Source organism: Heliangelus exortis, chromosome 15, assembly GCF_036169615.1.
Source record: "Heliangelus exortis chromosome 15, bHelExo1.hap1, whole genome shotgun sequence".
Taxonomy (NCBI): Eukaryota; Metazoa; Chordata; class Aves; order Apodiformes; family Trochilidae; genus Heliangelus; species Heliangelus exortis.
Window position 1 is genome coordinate 5,479,993 of NC_092436.1, and position 27,018 is coordinate 5,507,010.

The 27,018-nt window shown below is 48.3% G+C and overlaps 1 protein-coding gene across 1 annotated transcript in view; it reads right to left on the reverse strand.

Moving 5' to 3' along the window:
• The window catches only part of FAT2 (FAT atypical cadherin 2), a 57,500-nt gene extending 34,868 nt beyond the window's left edge, over nucleotides 1–22,632 (reverse strand). The window contains exons 1-4 of the mRNA XM_071758593.1: nucleotides 22,223–22,632; nucleotides 8,265–11,544; nucleotides 7,506–7,820; nucleotides 499–560 (exon numbers count right to left, since the gene is read on the reverse strand). Of these exons, the coding sequence (XP_071614694.1) occupies nucleotides 499–560; nucleotides 7,506–7,820; nucleotides 8,265–11,523 (3,636 nt within the window). The 5' untranslated portion in view covers nucleotides 11,524–11,544; nucleotides 22,223–22,632. The remainder of the gene's footprint in view (nucleotides 1–498; nucleotides 561–7,505; nucleotides 7,821–8,264; nucleotides 11,545–22,222) is intronic.
• Nucleotides 22,633–27,018: the final 4,386 nt, after the last annotated feature.

Here is a 27,018-nt window from a genome sequence, read left to right on the forward strand (position 1 = left end):
CATCCCCACCTCGCTGTGCCTGTGCTGCCTTGCAGGGAGAAATGGCTTCTCCCCAGTCACCCTGATGGGCTGAAACACCTCGAGATGCTCCTGCTGGAAATGCTCACAGCTTGAAGAAGCTGAGGATGGGGGCTGGTAACACACAGCACTGCAGCAACATCTGATACAATGAGGTAACTGAGGGTGGATTTCTCTGGCTTGCCCTTTCCCCCACAGCTTATTATCTTTCCTGCTAGAGGACAATTCCAGTCCTCTTCCTGCATTCCCACAGCTTCCAGAACAGACCTTTTACTCCAGTCTTCGGTAAGGAAATAATAAACCCCACAGTACTGCTGCAGCTGTCTCTTAGGGCAACACACACCATTTAATTAAGTTTCCCAGCAGTTGGGAGCTGATGAGATGAGATTCTTTCTCTGTGCTCCAACTTGCAAGGAGAGCTCTTTGAGGACTTAATACACTTGTAGGTAAATAAAGCTAATTACAATCATTGTTACCCACCTCTAGGATATGTTCAGCCTTGTATTCTCGATCCAGCTGCCGTGAAGTTGTAGAAATCAGACCTGCCAAAAAAGAAACCCTTTGAGCTCCAGGACTCTGTGTCCAAGGAAAGCTGGGGCTGATCAAATCCCAGTGTGCCCCACACCAGCCCCCCTATCCTGTTTCAGGTTCCCTTGGTGCTCAGAGGAGAAAGCCAGGCACCCCCAAAGGGCAAATCGTCCCCTTCCAGTGTGAATCCCTGTGTGGAAGTGCTGCTCTCACCCCTTTGATTACAGGGACCATGGAGGAGGGGGAACACCCCCCAGATGCCTACATCACTGGTGGGTGAGAAAGGCTGCAGGACCATGAAAACAAAACTGTTCTTATGCCTGTAAGTAAAAAAACATTCTGCATGTGCTGGCACAATTTTGGCCTCTTAACAAGTCTCAACTCCTGTTTTCCCTGTGCTGAACTTTGGTCTTAGTAATTTACAGTGTTTTGACAAAAGTTTGTCTTCTGTCTTGGGAAATACCCTCTGTTCTACCAGGAGAACAAATGCATTCAGGCTAAAAATAAGTTGATAATAATGTTGGTATATTTTTTAAGCCTTGCTGAGAGACAGATGAATGCTCCAACAACTGCAAGACTTGAGGGATTTCTAAGAAATACATTCTAGTTTAACCACAGGGAATGGGCTGAATGCAGGAGGGAGGAATTGTAGCTATAATAAACTCGAGTTTAAACAAAATCATCATAACTGCCTTTTTTTGGCCTGTCAATGACTAAGCTGAATACACGCAAGTGTGGAAAGGATGGAATTGAGGCTTGTGTTTCCACATCTAGTTTGGGATTAGGCCTTATCAGATGCCTTGACTCATCATCTTCAGGGAAAAGTAGCTCTGCACAGTTCTCACAACTGCTTTACAGATGATGGGAACTGTATATATAATGCACGATTTTCTGACAGTCCCTCAGCCTGACACCTCTGAATGTTTTTGTCCATTCCCTGCATACCCTTGCTCCCAGTGGTTGCTGTTGCCATGGTGTTCACTCCCCACAAAGGGAAGTCCTGATTCCTCACACAGGGTGAGATTTCCCGACCACCACAAGCAGTGATGCTCTGGAAGATGAGCATGAGGAGACAGTGTGCACTGCAGTGGTTTGAGCATTTGTGAGGAGGCAGTGGGCACTGCAGTGGTGTGAGCACTCGTGCCTCCTGAATGACTTGTAAATCAGAGTTGGTGAACCCATCTCAACTCTTATTTCTGGTCTGAAGCCAAAATGTTTTAATTAATAGTATTGTTTTCAGTTGTATCATACTTTGGTGGATAGCTGCCTGAGCATGATAGGCAGAAGAAAATTCAAATGGCTGCAGGAAACATGGGGCAGCTGAAGGAGGGAGAGAGGAGCAGCTGCTTGGAACAAGACCACTGTTAACTGTTTCCACTTGTTCTCTGGGATTGTTCGTATTTGGCACCAGCTGCTCCACTAAACATTTATTTGATGCCTTTACAATCATAAATCAACACTCCTTAATGTGTTATGACAAGATTATTTGGAAGACTCTGTGTGCATGCATGTCATGCAATCTTTTTCTTCTCCCTAATCTTCCTTTTGACATCTTGGCAGGTGAAGAGGACTCAGCAGTGGCCCGAGCACACTGGCTGAGGAGCTTTTGGACCTTTCCCTGGCCCTTGAAAGGCTGTAGGACTCAAATAGCAGCAAAACTCTTGATATGAATGGAAATGCCCTCTTAATTGAGGCCTTAAGAAGCAGCAGAGGTTCACTGAATCCTCCTGTGCTCCTATCCACATTGCCAATAGGTTGGCTAAGAGAGGGGAACTTCAGCTACCTCATGGGATGGTTCATAATTTTGGCTTAGGAAGCCCATAGGACATGTAGTTAAGACACTGGCAGTGGAGCCACCCAGCACCTGTGTGCACACTGGGGATATTTCTAGTTTATCAGATTGCAAAATTAGTTGCAACAGAATAATACCTTGCTTGCACTTGGCTACTGCATGCCAGCTGATGGAGGGTAACTTAAACCACCCTGAAGTGATTATTTGGATTTGCCTGGCCACACCCTGAAATTCTTTCATGACCTAATGATAAAAATGAAAGAAAAGAAGATTGTAGCTGAGCTTTCTAGAGCTGGAAAAGAAGGACTGCAATGAGGGTAGATGAACTGGAACTTAATTACTCTCTTGAATGCCTGTGCTACTGAAGATCATAGAATCACAGAATGCCTTGGCTTGGAAAAGACCTTAAAGCTCCTCTGGCTCCAGGACCCTTAGATCTCCTGGGGACTAAGAGCTGGCTCTACTCTCTGTCACAGACTAGTTCTGTATCCCAGCTGGGAGTTTTACCAGGTGACATTTTGGGGTTTAGCTTCACATCTGTTGAGCCACAAGTCAAAGGGTTGGCTTCTCCTTCTGACCCCAGGCAATCTCCCTCTGTCCCTTCCTCTGTGCCCAGCTGTGGTTCTTAGTTCCTTTCTCCAGAGCCTGTTACCACTCTGCCTTGAGATCAGAAAGCTCTTGTGGTTAACAGTGAATCACTCTGATTCCCCTCCAGAGCCGTGGGGCTGTGTGGCTGCCAACAGCCACCGACTGCCAGCGGTGTTCACACGGCAGCTCAGGGATGCGGAGACAGGGATGGGACGTGGTGCTTGAGAGAAGCCAGCTGGAATTAATGCATATTTGTTATTTGTTGTTACTTGGTTATACACCCTGTGAAGCCAGAGGGCTAAAATGGAAGTGGAAACTGTTATTAAAGGGGAACTGCCATCAGCTTTTGTGGCCTGAGGAAACAGTTCCTCAGATCTCTGCTGTCCCCTACGAGGACCAGGGAAGTGCCTGCTTAGTTTTTAACAAGAGTGTTTTGTGTGTGAATGTACACACGTGCTAGTGATCAGTGCAGTCCCTACCCCTCTGGAAAACACCCAGCTAGCCTTTCCTAAGGGGCCTGTGATTGAGTGGGTGTCCTTTGAGTTCTTGTATGTGTCCCTGAAGGTTTCTGCTAAGTCCTACAGAGACTGAACAAAATGGCCAAGTCTTAATTGCACTTGACCAACTAGCCAAGCTCTGCATCCATCTAAAAGTCCAGAAATCATCCCTCGTGTTCCCTGCATACAGACAGGCATGAGCTCTGCTCTCCCAGCCTGCCTGCACACAGCAATGGGAAAGGATTGTTTGTAGTTCTCCCGCTTGCTGCCTGGAAAGGGGAGAGAGAAAAGCTGGTCATGTTGGAACAAGAGCTGCAGAATTAACAGTGCATTGTTGTCAGGGAGAAAAAAGTAATAATAACTTCTGCTGGCAAGAGAAATGCTGGGGTGGAGGCTGCTGGTCCCCTGCCCTTGCTGCAGGGAAGAAAATCTAAGATAGTTAAAATAGCCAGAATCAGGTTTGCAGGCACTGGGGCTTTCACAGGAGTTTGAGAAGGGAAGAGTTTGTTCTGCTGAAATCTTCTTCCTGTTGTCGCACTGTTTCTTCCATTTCACCTTCTCCCATCTTCTACCACCTCCCCTCTTGTCCTGATCCTGCTTTGTTCTGACCCTGTGCTCAGCTGGAACCCGTGGTGTGGTCCCTGAGGAGCAGCAGGACAGCCCTCAGCACTGAAGAGCAGGCTGTGCCTGCTTCCACACAGAAATGCTGGGAACCACAGGCATCCTGGGGAAGCCCGTGGACACTGACACAGCAGGAGAAGGATCAGAAGAATAAGCACTAGGTAAGAGCTGGAGATGAGTAGTCCAAGGTAGAAGGATTCTCCAAAGAGCCTTTTAGCAAGATGAAGAGCTTAATCCTCACTCTTCCTGCCACAGCCTTCCATTTCCTTCTGGTCCTGTCTGGACTGGAACTCCTTTCACACCAGGGACTGCAAACCCCACATAAAACAAGGTGAAAACCTTTCCAGCAGAATACCCCAAGCCCTGCTACCTGCCCATCTCTCCATGTATCTGTCTATCTATCTGTCTCCCACAAACACTGCTCTGCACCAGCTGCCAGCCTGGGCTGGAGAGATTCCATCGCCGATGGCAGAAAGCTTTCATCTCACTGCACAGTTTTATCCCCTCTTCTCATTAGCCTTTCATTTATTTTCCCTCTCTTTTTTCTCCACCCTCTTCAGGGAACTGAAGAGCTTAGAGCCCTTCATGGTAGTGCAAGGATGCTGCAGGAGCCAAGCCCTGCCAAGGGACAATTATCCCCTTCCTGTCTTCTTGCAATTCCTCAGGAGAAAAAGTCAAGGGGCTTTTCTGGGTACATCTCCAATGGCCAACTCATTTTGTCCCAAGGTACTACTGGATCAAACAGAGAGCAAGCCAGCTCCAGGATGAGAAATAGCTTACTTGCAATAGTGTGGCACTGTGCCCTGAATAATTATCCAGGGCTATTCTTCAGGGTTATTCTGGGTGTAGGCCTGTCTGTAAAACAGGACCTTAATTCCTATTAGTGCACAGGATGAGAACAAACTTCCTCCTCCTTTCTTCTGCCCAGGGCTCCTCTCAGAAGCACCCGGCCTAGGAGAGACCCAGACTGACCACTGGCCCCCTCCTGCTCCGGCTTTTTTCAGTGCTGAGGTGACTTATCTATTCTTTGATGACAGTGTGGGATAGAAGAGGTCTTGGTCACAGTCTTCTCTACATATAGGAGCCTCCGTTCTCATCCAAAGGCTGGAGGAACTGGAGGAGCTTCCAACACATGCAGATTATCCAGTCTTCTGCTTGAACTGTGTGACTCTGAGCTTTCCTCTTGAAACTTCAGTGCTTGTCATTGAATAACGTGACAAGAGATTCAACTTCATCACAGATGAGCAGCTCTGCCTACTCAAACTCTTTTGCTGCCATAGGATTTGGGATTGACTATTGGCAGGATCTCTGGCATTTCAAGAGCTCAAATATTTCAGGGTCTTTTTGTGATCATTTCCTCCAAGCAGTGAAGGAAGGGATGCATTTATTGCCCTTGAAGAACAAAGGACATAACCTAACAAAAAAATGCAGAATAAGCCCTGGTACTTGACTATAACACTCAGATACTGCAGTGCTTTCTCTTTTCTGCTGCTCCAATCCTAAGCAGTTTGATTTGAACTGCACTGGGTTAAGCTTTTTTATTTTCTTTTTTTTTTAAAAATACATCCCCATACTGATGTGAATGACCAGGAACTGAAAGGCCAGCATTTCCTCTTCCAGTGCTGCACTACTAGGTTGATACCAAAATTATACTTTTATTCTACTTAACAGAGCAACTATAATGTCCTCATCTGCAGAATGAAAATATTACAGGGTTGCAAATAAGCTGCCTTTAGCTCTGAAACTTCTGGCACTGGTAGCAGATGTTTTCTCTGTAGATACTGTAAGCATGAGGGTAGACACTGCTCAGTTTATGCCAATGTTTGCAGGTAATTATTTCTTCTTTTGGGTGACATGCAAGTAAAACAACAGATAGCTGAATCCTCATCAAGCTGGGAAGCAGGTCCTTAAACAACCTCGAAGCTCAGGGTTTAAGGAAGAGACCTCCAGCATGAACTTGTTATAGGGTCTGACAGACTTATCACTCTACACATGAGAATTACCTGGCTACACAGAGAGGTGGGTAGGAGATGAATCACAGCTGAGAGAGCTTTTTGTTTTTTGTCTAATACGGGAATTATAGTGTTTGCCTAGAGGTGAGGTGTCTGGTTAGCAAAACGTTTGGATTTTGCAGTGTCACTTGTGTTACCATAAGACACGGCAGCCTTGGAACTCTCACCCTGGGGTGAGAGCTTTGCCTGCAGCACAGGGAAGGCTGAATTTCCTTCAAGGCACATGGGTACAGGATGGAGCCCAAAAGATGAGGGGAGCCAGCCTGGTGTCCTGGTACCTATTTCTGGTCCACATCCCATCAAAAAGGTAGTGATCTCTGCAGGCATCTCCACCTTTCCATGGAGATAAGCACATGTGCAAGCTGCCAATGGAGCTGAGTGGTGCAGAGTCATTGGGACTATGTGGGAAAGCTGGATGCAGAGCAATGCCCTGACCTGGGTAAGAAGCTTCTGAGAGTGGAGGTAATTACAAATGGGACAGCAGTGGTTCCAGAGAGCTGACATGTCCAAGTGTATCTACACGATGCCAGGTAGAGACACTCTATAAATCTCCAGCAACCAGAGGGATTTCAGTGTTTCAGCATCTCTAGTTCTTGCTAAACACCCTCCTAGCCAGCTGTAGTGGACTGCCAGCTAGCCATTACACCACAGTTAACACATAATTGAGAGCTGCCCAAACCTTTTTCAATACACCCAGCTCCTTTTTCATCTTAGAGCATGCATCTATCCTGCTGCAGTAGGTGAACTGCTTTTATCATCCCCAGGAGATCAAAGTCATGCAATTAATCCTCTCCCATACTCAGGCTCTATGCCCTCCCTTCCCTCTTCTCCCAGGAGTTGATGGAGCGAAGGGCTCGGCACAGCTTTCCCTGCCAGACTGGCCCAATGTCAGCCCTGCTGGGATAGTTTGAGGAAGCTGTTTACAGAAAACATCAGTGGGTTTTTGATGGCTCTGAAAGATCTGGTAATTAATCCTCAGATGAAAGATATGCTCTAGGAAGATGGCAGCAGAGGCTTACTACACTTACTACATTAATAGCACTGGAGAATGGGTGGAGCCTTTAAACACAGTGGGATTCATTTTTTATTAGTCCTGCCTTGGTCTGTCCCAGGAGCAGATAGTCACCTCCAGAAGGGTGTTTCCTGGCTTAGACTGTGCAATAGAGCAGCTGTTTATAAGGGGGAAGATTAAAAGAAATTGCTTTGTTCTGTTCAGGGCTTTGAAAAGTAGCACACTTGTGTCATTCTAAGAATCATGTGGGTACAGACAGCAGCTCCCAGGTTCAGGGCTTCAATCCCCAGCCTCCCCACACATTTGGAGACAGAGACTTTTCCTGTAGAAGAAAGGTGTGACAAAGGTAGCTGTGTGGGCTGCTTATGTTGAATATGTAACACCCTCTGGGCACTTGGAAGCCTCAGAAACAGATGCTGAGTTGGGTCACTTCTTACCTGTAATGAGGTTAATGGTGAAGAGTCCTTGAGGATTTCCAGTTAGGATGTGGAAAGTCAGTTTTCCCTCTGAGCTGGAGTCTGGATCTAAGGCATCAAGCTGAAGGACAGATGTGTTTGGTGGGGAATTCTCCATCACAGAGGCATAGAAGACAGGTCTGGACATCAGAGGTGGGTTGTCATTGGTATCAGTGACCTCTATATAAATTTCAGTCACAGAAGACAGAGGAACTGTTCCCAGGTCAAGAGCTAGCACAGTCAGCCAGTAGTGAGATGTTCCTTCTCGGTCAAGTGGTCCTATTGTCCGGATGATGCCTGGAAGAAAGACAGAAAGTGCTTGTGAGGGATTTAAGGAACTCAGCCCACTTTATCCTTAATGCCAGACCGGTCTGGGTCTCTGGTCTTTGCTGCATGTATGAATTGTGGCATCAGCCTTGTATGGCTGTGAGATTGTGTGGCAGACCAGGGCTTGCTTGTGCGGAGGGTAGTTTGGTACAGAAGTGAAAGGGAAGACCTCAGTATTTGGGGGGAGAACAGACATTGGTTTTCCATCGTTTTAAGGAGACAAACCCTGCTTGCTCCTCCCCAAATACGGGGACGCACATTGTACATCCCAGCACAGGCAAGAAAGATTTGAATGCATAAAACTTGATAAATAGAAAGATTATAGAAATGTCCTATTGGGTCATAAGGTCAGGCTGAAGCTACAGCATGAAGCTTAAGCCTTGGAGGTACACCAATAAACCAAGCTGTCATTACCTGTGTCCTTTTCAATGTGGAAGACGGACAGGCCAGTGCCCTCTCGGAGGAAATATTGAACCTCTCCATCTTTCCCCTTATCAACATCTTTTGCTGTGACCATCATCACTGATGTGCCCTCAGGGCTGTTCTCCTGCACCCAGCCTTTGAAGACAAAGGAGGCAAAGCGTGGTGGGTGCAAGTTCTCGTTGACATCAAGGATGTTCACTTCCAGGTGGCAGAGGGAAGAGCGAAAGGGCTTCCCGCCGTCACTGACCTGCACGGTTAGATTGTAAGAGTCCTTCTTCTCATAGTCCAGCTCCTTCTCCAACCGGAGTGCCCCGGTCAGCTTATCCACATGAAACATCATCTCCTCATCATTAACCATGCTGTACCTCACCTCACCCCCAGGGCCAGTGTCTGGATCAAAAGCCTCCAGAAACAGGAGGATGGTTCCCACTGGCAGGTCCTCTGGGATCTTAACGCTGTTGAGGGCTGGGAGACATTGTGGGGTGTTGTCATTTACATCCTCCAGAGTCACAATGAGGTCCATAACAGAGAACAGCTGGTAGCCTGTTTTGGGCTGGTCCCTAGCTTCGATTTTTAGCACGTAACTAGGCCACAATTCTCTATCCAGGGTGCCTGTAACTGTCACTTCTCCAGTGACACTGTTAATGGAAAATTTATCAGTGGGGGTTAGAAGAGAATATTTAAGTCTCCCATTGTCATCCATATCAGCATCTTCTGCTTTCAGTTGAGCTATTGCTGTCCCTGTTGCTACATGTTCTGGTATTGCCACCCAGTAGGCACCTTGTGGAAATTTAGGAGTGTTATCATTGGTATCCAACACATTCACAACCAGGAGCTTCCAAGATGATTTTTGTGGTGTGCCAAGGTCGTACACAGTTATGTTAAGAATGTAGAAGCTGGTTCGTTCGTGATCAAGGGGAGAAAGGACTTGAAGCAGACCCAGTTCCAGATCAATGGTAAAGCAACTGTCATTATTTCCATCTGAGATCACATAGACCAGTTTCCCATTAAAACCAGTATCAGGATCAACAGCCGAAAGGTCAGCAATAGTTGAGTTGATGGGAACAGTCTCTATGATATCAATAGACCGTGGAAAGCTGTCATCAAACTTTGGAGCGTTATGGTTTATAAGGTGCAAGTTCAGAGAGGTTTCATCATCCTGCCCATGGCCTTGAATTTGAGACTCGATGGAGTGTATGATAGTGTCTGTCAGCTGTTTCAGGGCCCCTGTTTCCTCACACTGCATTTTGACGGGGAGCCCTTGGCTGACCACAGTGATATTTACAGATGTTGGCAAAGCATAGTTCTCTCCATCTGTTGCAGTTATTTTCAAAGAGTAGAAAAGTGGCTGTTCAGGAGGGAGATCTCGCAGAGATATTCTAAGGGATATTACTCCAGAGATGGGATTGAGTTCAAAATGCCGCAGCTCGTTGCCAGACTTGATTTCGTATTTGATACGCTGCAGCTCATCGCTGTCGATCGCAGAGACTGTGGCCACAGGGTTCCCAACAGGAAAGTCCCGTGGGATTGTGCCACTGCAGCTTGCCTTCTCAAACACAGGAGCATTGTCATTGACGTTGCTCAGGGTGAGGGAGACGTACACCTCCGTTTCGTGGCGGAAGGGTGAGCCCCAGTCTGATGCCCACACTCGTAGGTGGTACCATCTCTGCATCAACTCGTAGTCCATTGACTTGGAGGTGGAAATGATGCCAGAATAGGGATCAATGACAAAGGGAACCGAGTTCTGGTTGGCTATGGTGTAGGTGACAAAGCCATTGTCTCCTTCATCTTCATCTGTAGCCCTTACTGTTAAGACACTGGTACCGGGAGGAACGTTTTCATCAAAGGCCCCATGGTATGAAGACTGACTAAAACTTGGAGCATGGTTGTTGCAGTCAATGATGTCAATGACAACACTTGTGGATGTGTGACTCTTAACAGTTGTGACTTCGAGCGCAAAACGAGACTGCTCACGGAAATCCATTGCTCTGACTGTAGTTATCAGCCCAGTGTGAGGATTGATTTTAAAGCTTGTGCTGTCAGGAGTAGGTCTCAAAATATACGTAAGGTTTGGGAAGGCTGGTGTGATCTTCACCATAACAACTTGGCTTCCAGCTGGGGAAAATTCACTGAGCTGGACCCGGTACACTTCTTTCTCAAATCTGGCAGAGACGTACTTGGAAGGAGGTATATGGATAACTCTAACAGGAGAGAACAGTGGTGGCTTATTCCTGTCCTTGGCTTGTAGGCTGAGGTTGAAACCAAATGGGTAAAGTAGCCAGTTGACCTCTTTGGTTGACACAATCATGAACTCTGTGCTCCCAAAGTAGGATTTGATGGCTTTGAAATGTCTTCCTGGATCTCCATCCACCAAGTCAACTGAATCTATCCCTACTTCTGAGTTACCACTCTCTACAGACAGAGTTGCATAGAGGAAATCTTCAGTTGAGTCAGGTGGTGTCACCTTCACAGAGGAAATAACGGGGGGTTTCCTGGCAGATGGCTCCACTTGGATCATGAGACTAGCCAGGTTCCCAAGGCCATTCCCCTCTGTGATCTTTCTCATTCTGTCCACAGCCAAAACTTGCAGATGGTGCCTGCCTCGATGGGTGCTGTTCAGCCTCCCTGTGGTCATAACAGCCCCCGTGGTGGGGTGGACAGTGAACAGGTCAGACTTGCTGTTGAGGGCATAGTAGAACTCAGAGTTCTGGCCAGCATCAGCATCTGTGGCACTGAGCGTAGTGACCACCGTTTTCAGAGGAGTGTCTTCTCTGATGGATACTTTGTAGGAGGGGGGTGAGAAGAGAGGTTTCAAGTCATTTCTGTCCAGAATGTGGATCAAAACTTTGGCCCAGGCTTCATGGGCAAAGTTGCTCTCTGTGGCCTTGATTATTAACATGTAACTGTCTTTAACCTCTCGGTTTAAAAGTGCTGTGTTGCTGCTCCTTGTTCTTATTCTCAAGAAGCAGAAATCCCCAATCACATGCTCCTCTGTTTTAAAGAGACCTGTGTTGTCTCCAGAGGCAATTCTGTATCTGATGTCCCACTCAGGGTCTGTCTTGTAAATACCCATTTTGACATAGCTCTCCACATAGGTCTTGGGGGCTGAATTCTCATAGATAGTGGCATTGTAGAAGAAGTGGGTGAAGTGCAGAGAAGTGTTGCCTTTCTCACAGCTTGCCTTGTGGACCACACAGTGCATCAGGAAAACAGCTACACTTAGGAAGTGCCTCTTGATAGTGACTTCCATGGTGTGGTGTCTCCTTGGGTCCTGCAGAATTAAAGGAGGGACACTGATGATTTCTGTTAAAGTAAGGACAAAAGTCCTCATGAGCTCAGCCTCTCTCTACCATGACCTTTGGTTATGTGGTTAACTCATCTCCTTCCTTCCTCAGTGCCAGCCTGTCCTCCCATGCTGGATCAGGCATGTACATGTTGTCTCCTTCAGGTTTTGCCCTTAGAGAAGGCAAAATTTAAAAAACAAAATTATCACAAAATTATTCTAATTCTCAACTCACAGCCTGGCTGCTTCCTGCTCCTTGCTTCAGAGAGCAGATTTCTAGCAAAACACTTTGACCATGTCACCTTCAGAACTTTGAGTAATCTCTCCAGTTCCTCCCTTCTCATGGCAAAGCCCCAGGGTCAGGATTCCTCTGGGAGATGTGCCATCCACGACCACTGGCCATCAGCTTCCTTCTCTAGAGGCTGCTGAACACCTTCAGCTCCACAGTTTGTCTCTGTGAGCACGGGGTGTTGAAGAAGGAACTGGAGAGCACAGACGTGATTAGCAAGGCTGTAACTTCATTAGCAAGATTTGCAGATCTTGTGAAAGGATGGAGGCTTGTTCTTTTCAAAAGCAAAGTGTGTGCTGCTGCGTGTGCATTTAGGGGTTGAAACCAGGGATAAGCTAAATATAGGCACATATATTTCCCCTAGATATCCCAGGAGATCTTTATCTAGAACTGTTTCTTCCTCTTTTAAATTTAAATTATATATCAAGTACCTGCCAGTCATTTGGCACATTCTTAATTTAAACAGGGAAGACTTGTTTTTCCAGACACTTTTTCAGGACTCACCTCCTTAAAAGCCAGAATCAGTTCAATTTATAAGTGAAGTTAAATGTTAGTAAGAAATGATCTGAGTCTAACTAGCAACTGTGTGCTGTATTTTCTCACTGAGATAGCTAATCACCAATAAATACAAAGCTGCAAATCTGATACTTCTTCAAATCCCCTTTTCCCTGTTACACATACGCCAGACATCCAAAAATCTCTCTGCTGTGGTGATTCCTCTTTGAAACAATCTGAAGGTAAATTGTAGCCTGTGTCACTGGGAAGTAAAACTATCAGAATTTACAGAGAAGCCAACACAGTTTGCCTTTGCTGTAATGGATGAAATTTATTTATTTATTTATTTATTTTTTCTAATAATTATATTATTCCACTTCTAGGAACTACAGCATAGTTCCACATGCACAGCAAATGAAAGAAAATCTTGGAGGACAGAGCTAGGTGATCCAGAAAAGAGTGTTGTTCCTTCTGAGAAGGTGAAAACCATGTTCTTAAAAGCTCTGCATGTTACTTAGCAGTGCTTAAGAGATTCGCAGCGTGTAGGGACTTGCCTAGAGCTGCTCCCTTCCAACATTTTCAACTGCTGAACCTGGAAAGAAGATGTATGCATGCTGTGTGCATGTGTGTCTGCTAGGACAGTGGAGCAGGAAAAGTCACAATTCAGAGTAGAATAAGACAGCAGAACAAAACAGCAACAAAACATGGTGTTATTCCATGAACAGCAGAATTAATGACGCTGATCGCTTTGTGTCTGGTCTAATTGACTTTTTAATTGAATTGCACTGAAATGGCAATGTGAACTCATCTCTTATAAGACATCAGAGAACCCACAAGGCAGAGATGTTATGAACTCCACAACCACAAGAAAAGCTGGAGCTAGAGCACATGCCTTCTTGGGCACCAGCAATTCCATATGGGAGGATAACCTTGAGCAAGGAGTGGGTTTTTTGGCATATAGCAAGATGAAAACTTTCTTCTGAATCTCTCTTGGAATGTCCTTAATCTCACTCTTGCCTGTAGATTTCCTGACATCTAAGAAAGACTTAGGTTGCTGGTTTTTTCCAAATTAGCAGGGGGCATTAGCAGGGTTTTACTCCTCTGTCCAGCTATTTCTTCTGCAAAACCTGTCATGACCTCATATTTCTAAAAGCTTTGCTCTAAATTACAATAAAATAAAAAAAAGCAATCAATTGCTTCAGAAGTTAACTATGAAGGATGGAGAGTAACTACGTATGTGGGGCATGAGGCAAAAGCCTCATTTCCACTGGAAATGGTCTGTAACATTGAAAGGTACAGCCCAAACTGTTGAGCTTCAAATGAGGCACAGAGCTCTGAAGAGAGGGCAAATCTGGATAACTACTGCCCTGGCAGGGAAAGCCCAACTGGGACCATGTCTGGTGGGCATAACAAACTAGCAGAAATGAGGTGGGTCTCTGAGACTCTTGTCATGGATGGGAAAGCTGTGTACAATATGAAAATATCATAAAATGAATTTACTAGCACTTAAAATCCCAGAGGGAGGTGGGAGATGGGAGATGGGCTGCCAAGGAGGAGCAGCACTGCCAAGCTCAAGAGTCCTTGCAGTGGAGTTCAAGGATCTCCACACTGAAACTGGGTGAAATTAACAGTGCCCACAACAGATCTTTCCTGTGGATTAGGGGAAAAGTTCTTTCTGTTTCTTTGAGCTGCCTCATGTCCTTGTGCTGACAGCAGTTTGTGCATGATCCATGGCAAGGGTCAGACCCACTTCAGAGCTGCCAGGTCAGCTGCAAGCACTAAACACTCAAACACCCTCAGCTGCATCTGGTCTCTCATCTGATGGGATCAGTTATTTCTACTCCTGAAAACTCTCTGTTCCTCTTTTCCATGACTTCCCTGGGCACAGATGCCCTCCTGGAGACGGCTGCATGTGGGGAGGCAGATGTGCTGCAGAAAGCCCATCGGTGGGACGAAATGAGGAAGGTAAGGCATGTTCCTGAGTGAGGGAAATACCAGGGCATCATTATGTGGTGATTCAGCCTCCTCTCCTAATCACCAGGCGAGGATCAGAGAGCCTGGAGGGGCTTCACCCTCAGCCCTGTAGATGCAAGCTCCCAGCAGAGCGAGTAAACAGGCCGCGTGTCTCTAATCAGAGCCTAAGCCCGCGTCTAAATTTAACATCCAAATTGTGATCCTCTGTCAAAGACGTGCCCAAATCTGTCGGTTTGAAATGAAGGAACAAACAAACACAGCCCTGAGGTTCAAAGTGTGTGCGTGGGGAGGCCGTGGGGATGGGTGGTTCAGGGGGATCGGTGCAGGGCACGGCTACTCCGGCCGGCTGGGGCATGGCAGGGGGGGTCCCTCCCCGGGGTCTGTGCAGGTTGCTGTGTTCATCAGCCCTATCTCAGGAAAATGCTGCAGCCTGCCAGGAAGCAGGTGTGGCCTCAGCCCCACCTTTCCATTCCCTTCAAGAGGAGAATTTAAAAGCAAGAAAAACCCAAAACACAAAACAAGGTGAATGTTGAGCACACCAAGAGCAGCATTCTCCTTGCTGGCTGTGGTTGGGGCTTGGCCCAAAGTGTTGAGATCAGATTAAAGAAAAATAATAGTTTTGAGGGGGGAAAAAGAACAACTCTTCCCTTATTGTTATCTTCTCTATTTTGCCAGCACATGTCCCAAACTTAACTTTCTTTCTCTTTCTTTCTCTCATGCACTTCCTCTCTCCCCATCCATTTTCTCTCCTCTGTCTTGTCCTGGCTTGGGTGGTAGCTGTACAGAAGGGGTTCAGCTATAGTTTGGGGCAATACCCTTACAGCTGCCTGCCAAAAAGGACCAACCAGAAAGCTGTCCTTGGGTTTGTAATGTTGGAAAAAGCCACAGATTCAAAAGCAAGTTTCTTGTCCAGGTGTTGAGCCATATCTGGGAGATGTTTTGATTCCCAGTGCTGGAATAACCCGTGTACACCCTGGGCAGGGGCTGGGCTGCTTGGTTAATGTTTGCCTTCTCTGTTGCTGCAGCAGTGCTGAAGGGAATTGGATCCTTTTCCATTGGGTGCCTTGCTCAGTATTCATGAGTTCCTCACTGGTCTTTCACAAAGCTGAGCTTATGGGGTTTCAATTATATGGGGAGGTATTTTTTTGAACTGTTTTCTCGGACTTTGGAAAATAAAAAAGCCCATCCCTTCCCAAGCCATGGCACAGGGCCACTCCCATGAGCTCATCAGTGTTTTTTTGAATGAGATACTGAAGCCAGGCTAGTGGCTGGTACTGTCCTTGGAGATCTTGCTCCTGCACTTGGTTGTGCAATCTCTGCTTGGTTTTGCAGAGAAGCAGAATGCATCCTGGAGGTACTACACAAAGCCAAAAAACTAAAGAAAAGAGCCACAGAAATTACAGTCTTTCCTTCCTCAATGTAGGGTTTTCCAGGGCTTGTGGATGGTTTTCAAAGGCCTGATGCTCGCAGGGCTGTTTTGCACCAACCCACTCTGGGGCTGTTCATGTGGGTACAGCTTTTTGCTGGACTTGCAGATTCCACCAGGGCTCAGCTAGGCTGTTTCTTCTTCATTTTGTCTTTCAAATCTATGAATGAACCTTTGGAAATTGTTTCCAGATCGCTAGACAGCCTGGAGCAAGGCAGCTGATCATTTAAAACCTGCTGCACGTGCCTTTTGCAACCCAGGTCTCCCCTTGCTCTGAGTGACCTGAGAAACAGGGCTCCTGTTACACAGCACTTGGCCCACGGGCAGTGCCCAGATCCTGTGCTGCGAGGATGTCATGGTTCAGCTCTTTTCCTGGTTGTAAATACCTGCATGCTGACAGGGTGGGCTGTACTAGGGGATGCTCAGACATAAAGCCATGGGATTAATGAGTTTCTTGCCTGTGGGTAGAGCAATGACTCTTGCTTGGACCACCCAGCATGGCAGGGGGTCACACACAGGTCCTGGAGTGGAATGGATACAGCCCTATGAGGAGATGATCATCAGGTGCAACCTCTAAATGGGGTTTGGAGGAACAGGCTCTCTTGGAGGTGTCTGGGAGAAGCCTGTGTGTCATGGACTTGTGTGGGGCAATTTGGGCCCCAGGCTGGCAGACCTGGAATGGTGCTGGGACACCTGTTTTCTCTAGCCAGGCTGCATTGCTGCAGAGGTTGGTAAAAAAAAAAAAAATGCTTCATTCTGTGACAGCACTGCTTTCCTGGGGTCTGGTCTGTGGTGGCCAGTGGCCCTGCAAGGGGTTCTGCTAGGACCACCATGCAGGGCTGGCAATGAGAACATGGTGGGACACTGCCCATGGAGCAGTGAAGGCAGATGTTGCAGACAGGGGTTAGTTGCACAGTGAGATGGCCTTCTCCATGGGAAGGGCAGCTGGGAAGTCTTTAGTTACTCTGATGTTCATCTCTTCCTTCCCACACACAGCTGAATGCCTTTGCCACCTTTGTCACCCTGCCAGCTGTTCACAAGTTGGATGCACAGATCCAGACTGGCTCTAAAGGCATCTTCCTCTATGACACCTTACTGTGGCCTCCCCCAGGCAGTTGTGTGTTTCCCCCCCCTTCCCTCTCGGCCATCTCACCCATTGCCCCATCCTTGTGGCTTTGACTGTGTCCTGTTGCTCTACCTGTTGCCCTGGTTTGCTCCTCTACTGGAGCAAGCTGGCACTCTGTGCCTTTGCCTCCAAGCCGTCCTCGGTCCCTGGGCAAGGCATCACCTTGCATGGGAAGCTGAAGGCTTTCTCTTGTCACCTTTTCACCCACAATGTGCATTTCTGGCCACTGCTCTGTGAGGAACACAGGGAGAACCTGATTTTGTACTGCTGCCAACACCTATGTCTGGCTCAGGTATGTCACATAGCTGAGGTTTCTCTGTCATTGTTGAAAGTCTCCAGGAGCTTGTCTGCTAGGCCCAGGAGAACTTGAACAGGCTTGAATCTCCCTGTAGAGTTAGAAGGGTCAGTGATCTTTATCTGTCTTGGCATTGCAACATCCTTCTAGAGCAAGAGTTAATTGTGCAGATCTGGAGCTGTCGAGCTCACAGTGGGGGCACTGGAGGAAGCCTGGGGGTTAAGGGAACCTCATGGAGCCACCTTTCTTGCTGCTAGCTCCTGTCCCAGAAACAGTGTGACATTGGGGAGGTTGACTTCCTCGTGCCAGAGGCAGAGGGAAGGATCCCTCTGCATTATTCCTAATCCCCTTCCTCTGCTCTCCTGTGAAAAGGCAGCTGCTTGTCTCTTCTTGCTGGTCACTTTGTGCCCTCCCCAGTTATTTGAAGCAGGGGGATAAATCCTTCCTGTGGTCCAGAGGCTTCGCACAGATAATTAGGGATGTGTTGGGGGGTGCTGACTGCCTCCTTGGCCAAGGCTCAGCAAGAAAGCAGGGAGGGAACAGCACTGCTGTCTCTGGGGTTCAGCTCCCACGGAGGCTTAGAGCCACGGGCCACATACCTCGGTCACTGGAAACAACCTGGCCCAGCAGGTGTGTCCTGACCATCAGCACAGGCTGCAAGAGCCCACAAGGGATCCTGGGTTCTTTCTTGGTTGCTTACTCCTGCCAAAACTCATACTTGAACCTTATACATTTTTCTCGTGCTCGGGATGCAAATTATCTTGCAATGATAATCATTTCCCTGTCTGCAGACCGCTGAGGGAAGCTGGTGTGTGGGACCATGTTGTCATTCCTCTCTGATACCTTTTGGATCCACTGGACAGTTTTAGCCAAATTTAACCAGATAGGTAAAGACTTGAAAGGAGCTAGGTTTGCACTATCTTGTGAAAAGCAGCAGGAGAGAAGAGAGAAATCCAAATTAGGACTCCCAGCTGGAAGAAAAGGCTCTAATGTGAGCCCAACCCGATTATTAGACATCAGAGAATCCACACAAGAGAGAACACCCCAGGCAACCAAGCTTCATGAATTCTGCTGCTCACAAAACAGCTGTTTATTTAGATGCTGCAAAGCCTGAGAGATCCCAGCACACTGCTCCCATCTGACCCACCAAAGCTGTGAGTCCAGACAAGGCTCAGCTCCCACCCCAGCCTGGAGAGAGGAGCAGCTCTGCCCAGTGTCTGAAGGGGTCTAACCCTGATCTCTTTGACCCCGTGAGATCTCATCCACACCTTAACTCAAACTGGATGATTGCAAGGAGTATGCAGGCTACATCAGCTAAGTGACAGCAGTTCTCTGATCCACTTTCTGTGATTCCCTGCAGGGATCATACATGTTACCCTATGACGGGTGAAATTTGTTAGGAAGGTGTCCAAGAGCAGCTTGGCATGAAGACCTGAGTGAGGGACCATGTGCCCTGCTGGATGCAGGTGAGGAGCCCTGGCACTCAGCAGGACATGGACCACTCTGCTTCTCTGCTCTGCAGCACAGCCCTGGCCCCTCTGCCTCCTCCCTCACCCTTTTCTGTCCCACCAGGCAATTCTCATTCACCACAGACCGTTTTCTGCACTGATGGGAAGTTTCCCTGCCCAGCAGCCTGCTGGTCTTTCCCTTCTGGTGCCTGAAGGTGAGCACAGCCAGCAGCTTTCTGCCCTGCCTGCAGCCTCTATCCCTCTGTTCCATCTGCCCTGCCTTGTGCTGCTCCTTCCCATCCCTCTATGTTCTGAGGCTGTGTAAGGACACAGACAGAAGACAGAACAAATGAGATAATCAGCACATGATCCTCTCTTGTAAAAAGGTGGCTGGCCAGGATGCCAATAGCTGTGCCACATTTATTGACATGCAGGCTGAACATTTACAGATCCCTGCAAGGTGATAGAAAAACTTCAGCTCCCAGACCTGCCTGCCCTGGGGAAGCCTGCCCAGAGCAGCCCCTTCCTCTGCTGTTCCCACAGTGCCACACAAGCTGATCCAAAGCCTGGGGAGCTCAGGATTTCACTGGGGAAAAGATTAACCCCTGAGACAGGCACGTTTGCCCAGGCTCATCTCATTGCCACAGTGTGTCCTTGCCTGGGTTCTACCTCTTGCTCCAGAGCCTCTGCTGGACACAGGTTTCAGAGTGCTCTCTCATCACAGCACCTCTGCTGAGCAGGCAGCTGTGTGGGGACACTGCTTGCATCACCTGTGACAGCCAAATACAATGCTGGGCACACGATGTCCCTGTCACCCTGAGCCATATGGAGCATCTGTTCATGGCACAACCAGCCTATCCCGGGCTGCCTGAGTCACAGCATCCATCTGAGGGACAACCTGGTCAACTCAAAATAGTCCCACAACATAAGAGCATCAAGATACCCGTGCTTGACCGTATCTTTATTATCTTTCTCCCAGATAGTGGAAGAGCACAAAAATCAAGGCATGTGTAACATGCTGCTTCTCCCACTTTCCAGCATTGGGGCACAGTTGTTCTTGGGCTGTTTCATTTAATAACCTCCACTGGAGCAATCTATCCCAAATGGATCGAAACCTTGTTTGAAGCCAAGTACACTTTTGGCCTCTGCAATATCCTGTGGCAATGTGTTCCAGAAGTTAATTATGCCCTTTGTGTGAAAAAAAAAAAAAAAAAAAAAAAAAAAAGAAGAAAAAGACTTCCTTTGGTTTGTCTCAAACCTGCTGCTTGTTCATTTCTGAACTACGAACCTTCCTAACAGCCCTTGCAGCCTGCCCCTCCCTGGAGCTCCTTACAAGAATTAGGAAAGAAAGATTCTTTGCTAGTAAACCAGTACCTGCCCCATTGCCAAGGGAAAAGTGTGGCTGAGAGAAAAATTGCTTGCTTAGCAAATCATCTTGCAAATAGACAATGGAGCATCCACGTTGCCAACCCAGTTTGAAAAAAAAAAAAAAAAAAAGGACTGAGGGTATTTAATCCTCTTATGCTTGCTTATGGTACAGAAGAAAGCCCATTCCTGCTTGAGGTGCAGCTGAACTTGTATACTCCACACGAGGCAAAAACCAAAGTGAGGTGTGCAGAGCAGGGCATGCCATTTCTGTAGCATGGAGGTAGCTGGAACGATCCTCTAGGACTTGCCTTGGAGCAGTTGGCAGGAGCGTAGGATGCAAAATGCATTAGTTTCTAACAGATGTTTGATTCCAGGTGTTATGCCTCCTTTGAACTCTCCCTTCGTACATGAATGATGCTTGTTTGTTTGGAGGGCTGGGAGAAGCACTGGTTTCTGAGAGTGGTAGGATTTGAAATAAATTCACGGTGCAAGCTGTGGCTAAGGGAAAGGCTCAGGATAGGAGCAGAGCTGCTGCAGGCAGGGCGGGTGGGCTCACTTCTGACACAGGGTGCTTTAGAGCCCAGCAAGTGGATGGGGAGCAGCAGACAGACTGAAACCCCTGGGTTAGAAGCCTCTTGCCTGCTCAGCCCCTCAGGAACCCCAAGCATTTATCAGACAGGCGGATGTCCCTGAACTGCTCTCGATAAGGAGAGGTGTGCTGCGTATTAGGAGACGATAAGGGTGCACAATGCCAACCTGGTGATTTTGCCTCCCTGAACACCGAGACAGCCCAAGCCTTCCTCAGGGGCCTGATACAGACTGTTTGCTTTCTGTCCAGAGGCTCTGATAACCTCCCATGTCTCTTTAGCTGACAGCCTGGAGAACTGTGGCAGCTCCATAGGCTTCTCATGGTTGCTCTTTGACCCTCTGAGTGCTGGACTGGAGGACACAGTGAGTCCGAGCCCTCCAGCAGGGACCCAAACCCTGGGTGAAGCAGGAGCCCATCGGCCACAGTCCTGCCTGCCCCAGGAAAACGTCCCCAGCTCTGGCCACCACACAGCCTGAGTTTCTACCCGTCCTGCAAACCCTCAGCCCTTTGCAGCAGGAAACACAAGTAAGCTACAACTTCTTGTAAGAGTTTTGTCCGAAGCCACCCCAGTCGTGTGACAGCTGATCTTTGCCCCTTTGGAGTGCTACACACCACCGAGTCTGCCTTTAATTCCCCTGGGGAAGCTAATTAGCTGATAACTGCTGTTTGGAAGGACTGTGTCTGTTCCAAGTGCCTGGGCCTCCCTCCTGGTATTTTCACCTCTTTTCTCCATGCTGTACATGTACACAACAAATAATTCCTCCATACCCTGACCTGGGACTGGATTTGCTCTGGGATTTTGTTCTGTTTGCCAGTAGGTACCCGACAGGGAACAAAGTTGCTTCGATGCAAACACCCCTATGTCGATGCATGTGCTCTGGCAGGAGGAAGGGTCGGAGGCTCCTGCTTTATGTCCGTGCTCTGCTGCCCATCACGGAGCGGGACCAGGGTGGGCACGGAGCTCTTTCCTGCCCGAACTGGGAAGCAGGGCTGGGGAAACACCAGCATCGAAGCTACGCACGTGGTTCCCTGAGGCATAGCCCAGTGTGAGCTGACCATTAAAATGCCAAATGGAGCACACAGGGACCGTGCCGGGAGCGGTACCACCCCGGTTCGTGAGGCTGTACACAGCCAACAACCCAGGCTCCAGCCGGCCACCATCCCTGCTCCTGCAGCCGCACATCCATTCACATCCATTCGCTCCAGCACAAGCATGCTCCCTGCAGGAATCCTGCCCCACGCAGACACCTGGAGCGCTCCCCTGTCGGGTCCCTCCTCGCCTGCCCCCCCCCCTCAGCAGCGTGGCTTTTGCTTTTGATACCTGGAGCCCACCTGCTTGTGCAGCCTGCAGCCTGATAACATTTCCCAGCTGAGACCAGATGCAAACTCTGTGCAAACACAGCTGAAGATTTTACTAGCTCCTTCCATAACCCTTCCATGCTAGGTTTTCCAGAAGGGAGGAAAAGATGAAAAGCTTTCCCTTTACATCCCAAATCCCTATCTTTAGCATAAGGCTGTTTCCAGCAAAAGTTAATGATGTGCAAAAACAGTTTCGTGACTAAATCTCTGCATCCTCCGTGCCTTCCTCCATCCGTGCTGTATAGACTGCTCCCTGCGTCGATTCAACTTCCCACACCAGCGAGCAGCGTGCCTTACCTGTTGCAACAGGAGACGGCTCTCTCCTGAAGTTCACTGCCTCTCTGCCTTCACTCCTGGAAATCCTCGCCCACAGCAGCACCGTGCCGGCTGCCGGGGGTCCATGGTGCTTGCAAACCGTAGGAGAAAGTTGGGAGAAATTCTTCCAAGAAGGGTTTTTGCTGGCTGAAACTCCGGCGGCACAGGTTGAGAGCAGCGAGGGAGAAAGTTGGAGGAGGTGGAACTCCCTCTCTGAAGAGCCAGCCCTTCCGTGACGGACTGGAGGAGGAGGAGGAGAAGGACAAGGAGAGGCATCGCCCGCTCCCGTGTTGGAGAGGTGCACTTGTGTGTGTGTCTATGTTAGAGCTGGGCACGGACCCAAGCCTTAGAGCCAAATAATTGTAGAGCTTTTTACTGTTAGATTAACCAGTATTGCCATGAAACCCAGGACTTCAACTGCAAGGCAAGGAGGGGGGGGGAGGGGGTAGGGGAGGGAGGTGGAATATGTCAGGTAAATCCCTCCAACACACCTGAAAAACCCAAAGATTGTTTTTTAACTAGCTGCCAGGTGGGTGTCGCAAGGAGGGATGAGGAGAAGGGGGTGGGGGAAACCTGAATCTGCCTTCAGAGCAGCTGCGTGTGGAGAGGCACTTTGAAGGTTGTTGTTGTTTGTGCTGGGGGAGCCCCCAGAAACCCCAGCTGCAGCCAACAAGCCCTGGGGTGCCCGGGGCTGTACAGACAGAGAATGAAAAGGTGGTCTCTGTCCTGAAAAGGCAGAGAACAGAGTGGGAGACAGCACAGAGAGCCTAAATGTTGTGCTGGAGCTCTGGTTAATTTTTCTTGTCGAAACAAGAGCAGGAAACTTGGGGCTATTGCATCCCATCAGGGCTGGACCGAGGGGAAGGGACCTGGATCCTTCCCTGGGTGCTTCCTTGTCACATTGGCTAGGGTATGGCAGCCTGTGGGTGGCTTCAGTTTGCTTTGTCCCAGTCCCCTTCCCTCTCCCTTCCTTCTTTTCCCCCAAACCCTCAGTAAATACTCACATAACCCCCTGTAGATCACAGTGGGGGTTGAAGAGAGATGGGTAGGTCTCAATGTGGGAAATTAATGCTCAGGTTTAGGTGAAGTTTTTCTCTTTGTGGTTTGTTTAGAAGACAAAATGATGAATGAGCTTTCTGTGCAGTTTTAAGAAAACACAACTGAGTAAAAAATATAAAGACCGGATCATTTTAACTTTAAATGGTCTAAATAGGTGCCTACCTGCTCCTTTTGAGGCTCTGTGCAGGGGACAATGATGGAAGTGAGAACAGGAGAGGGCAGCCCCAATTAACATCCTGATTGAGGATGCAGACTTGCACCTTACTTATCACTAGCAAATCCCACAGGACAATGGCCATGAGTCCTCCAGCTGCACGTGCAGCTTTGGCTGGAACTTGTCTGAAACTTGACACTATCAAATTAAACCACAGGACCCCAATCAGTGGGAAAATCCATGTGATTACATGGTCCGAATCCAAAAAGATGTGAAGACATTGACCCATGATATATTGGACAACTTTGGGAGGTCAGTGGAGGTGACTGAGAGCAATCTGGTAAATTCACCAGAAAATGCAGTTTGGAGGGAATAAAAATTGTTCAGCATTTCAAAGCTAAATCTGATGAACAGTTTAGACCAAGAATGAGAGAGGAAATTTGAACAGCATGATGGGACTGAAGGATCTACCTGGGGTCACCCTGGGACAGTGAGGGATTGGGAGCTGATTTGTTGGCTTTTGTGCTACTGATGTTCATGTTGGGTGCTACCCTCACAGCATCTTAACTCCACTTGGACAATGACTTTGATTTCAAGCTCATCATGGGCTTTCAGAAATAGTTTGAACTGAATGAGAAGGCAGAAATCCAGCTGCATTTACATGTGCAGCTTGTCCATTTTTCCAGCTGATCCAGTCAGATGACTGTAGAAGAACTCGCAGGGAAGGATTAGAAAAGTGATAGTAAAAGTAATAATACCCTGCAACTGCAAATGAGCTCCTCCTCTTTAGGTCGTCTTCTGGGAGGAGGACGGGTGATCAGTCAGAAATGGCAATGGGAGGTACACTTGGGAGGAATGAAAGAAAAAGTTCCTTCGTGCAGCTCTATTTCTCCCAGCTGTGGAAGGCGAGAAAATCAGGTATTGGTGACTGGATTTCCATGGGGCTGAGGCAGGGCTCAGAACAATACTTGTATTATATTTAGACACGCCAGGGTAGAAGTGAGCAAACCTCTGGCTTCAGGGCATCAGCTGATTGCTACAAGAAGCAGCATTTCCCTGTGTTTGGAGCTTTTCACAACTGGCCAGGTGCCGTGCTCCTGTCACCTGCAGGAGCAGCAGGTAACCCCAGAGATGTCAGATTTGGGGACTTGGCCTCACCCAGCACAGCAAAGTGTGAGCTCTCAGCCAGCAGTGCTGGAAATGCTGATTCCTCAGGAAGGCAAGAAAGATCATGTCATGCATAAGACATCTCTCCTTTTTCTGCTGTCTCATTGGTCTTCCAGGAGGTTGCAGAGGCCTTCAGCCCCTTCTCTCTGCTGTGCTTTGCTGATGAAATCCTGTTTGAGGATGCTGGTGGTCATGAAAGTGCCATGAATCAGGTAATTGGGCATAAGCTAGGGGTGTTTATTACCCAATCCCCTTACAAAACACTTAACAATTCCCAGCAAGTGCAGAAACTGCTGACAACCCCACCTCATTGCCAGCAGATTGAAGACAAGGTACCAGTCTTGTTTGCTTCAGGGGACTTAATTTCAGTTCTCAGAGAAGATTTTTCTCCCTGGCTGTAGCATAGAGAAGCATCATACATGGCCAGCAAGTGAAGATGGAAAAAATAAATTGAGAGGCTTTTTGGGAATTTAAGTAAAGGAGGACTTAATTGTCTAAAAACCTTCCTATTTTTCAAAGGTACCAGATGGTGTAGTAAGAAAGAATGCCTTTCTTAATTAAATTGTGGCACTGGGGCAAGCAGCACTCCATTTCTGGAGATGGGACCCCAATCTCCTCAGATTACACTTGGCTGGGACACCAAGATGGACTCTTGTCTTCCATATAAAGGAAATCACGGACTCTTAGACCACATTTGGATCAGTTACTATCCCAGTAATCCAGGAAGGGAAAGGATCACAGGTGGAAGGAGCCATGCATGAAGGCCTCACTGCTGCTTCACCCCACTCAGACACTCCAACAAGCCAGCAAAGGCTTCATGAGCTGGTATTAATGTTTCACACCACTACATCCTGCTGTCAGGATCTCCTCCTGTCAGATGCAATGGAGCTTTTTCCAGAATGTTGGGAATGTCAGAGCTCCATCACTTGGCTGGCAGGGATGATCCTTTCTCCCTAATCACCAGGAGAGATTCATTTCCTGGTTCCACCCAAGATCTCCATTTGATAAAGCCAAGACATTCTGCTGTGGGTTAGCTGCACTTAAAGAGTTTTGCAGAGCAGCAGCCTGTTCAGACTAGGGTGAGGAACTCATCACAAGCCTCTCTGGACCGACAAGAAACACTTACAGGGGCCTTGCTGCCAGTGGCTATACCCACTCATTGCCCTGGGGACCTGATCTGCCTGTCTCCTGAATACATGCCTGCAGGCCCATCTTCCAGCTCATCCTCCTGAAGATGTGCTCTTCCTGGCCTTGCTTATGGACAGCCCCATCAGAGCCAGCGTTACCTCCATGGATCTGGAGGTCAGGGTGATCCTGGCAAGATGTGGCTTCTCCAAGCCCTCAGAAGCAAATCTGATGGTGCCACCCCCTTGATCACCCCTACTGAGGGTCTGGCACTTTTTAAGTGAGCTGTCCCAGCTTGGGATGGACACGATCTGGCTGTTGCAGTGAGGACAGGCAACCAGCTTTGTGGTTGGCTCTTCTGAAGCAGTCCCAGCTCCCATTGCTCTCCTATGGTGCCTGACCTGATTGTCAGGTCCCCTCCATATCTACAGCAAATATCGTGCTGGGATCTGATGACCCCGAGGCAGTCGGGGAGTGACCCCCTACTTCAGGGACAAACAACTTTTGTTTCCCCTGTGCACAAAAGGAGAGCTGGTCTGTGGGTCTGGCCTTTGAGCCTCAGCATCTGCTGTGCTGAAATGCTCTGTGGGGATGGTTGCACGGGTGCATGCAGGGACTTGCAAGGGAAGGGGCGATTATCTGCCTGGAACAACAGCAGCATTTTCCCCAACAAGAGGGAGCGTGCATGCTGGGGGAGGGGAGGATCCAGCCCTGCACTGGAATGGGCTCCTGCTCCTGTATGTACTGCAACCTCCTTCACTGGTGCTGATAATAACCCTCCATGAAGCTGCTCAGAGGAGTCAGGATGGTTCCCATGGAGCTACAAACTGCTGTGCAGCTTCCAGATGGGCACAGCACATGGGGGAGTGAGGTGGGTGCTGTATGGGGAGAGGGACAGCTGGGTTGTATCTCTCTCATCTTCTAGAAGCCTCTTAAGGGCAGAGAGTGGATCCATCTCTTCCTTTGCATCTGACCTTGGAGTGGTACTCAGAGGCCCTGAACCCCATCTCACTGTGTAAACCTGATTCTCACTCTGATTCCCACTCTGAAACTCACACAGATTTCCTTAGAGCATCTCCAGGTTACCATGGCCTGAGGTCCTAGAGGAATGCATTCATGAGTGGGTTTGGCTCCCATCATGCAGAATTTTGGGGATAGAGACTGGTGACAAATGTGTGGATGACATTTGTCAACTACTCCTGGTCTCCCCCCTAAGACATCTTTGACTTCTGAGGCTGAACTCAGGGTAGTTCCTGCCCTTCCATGCACAGCA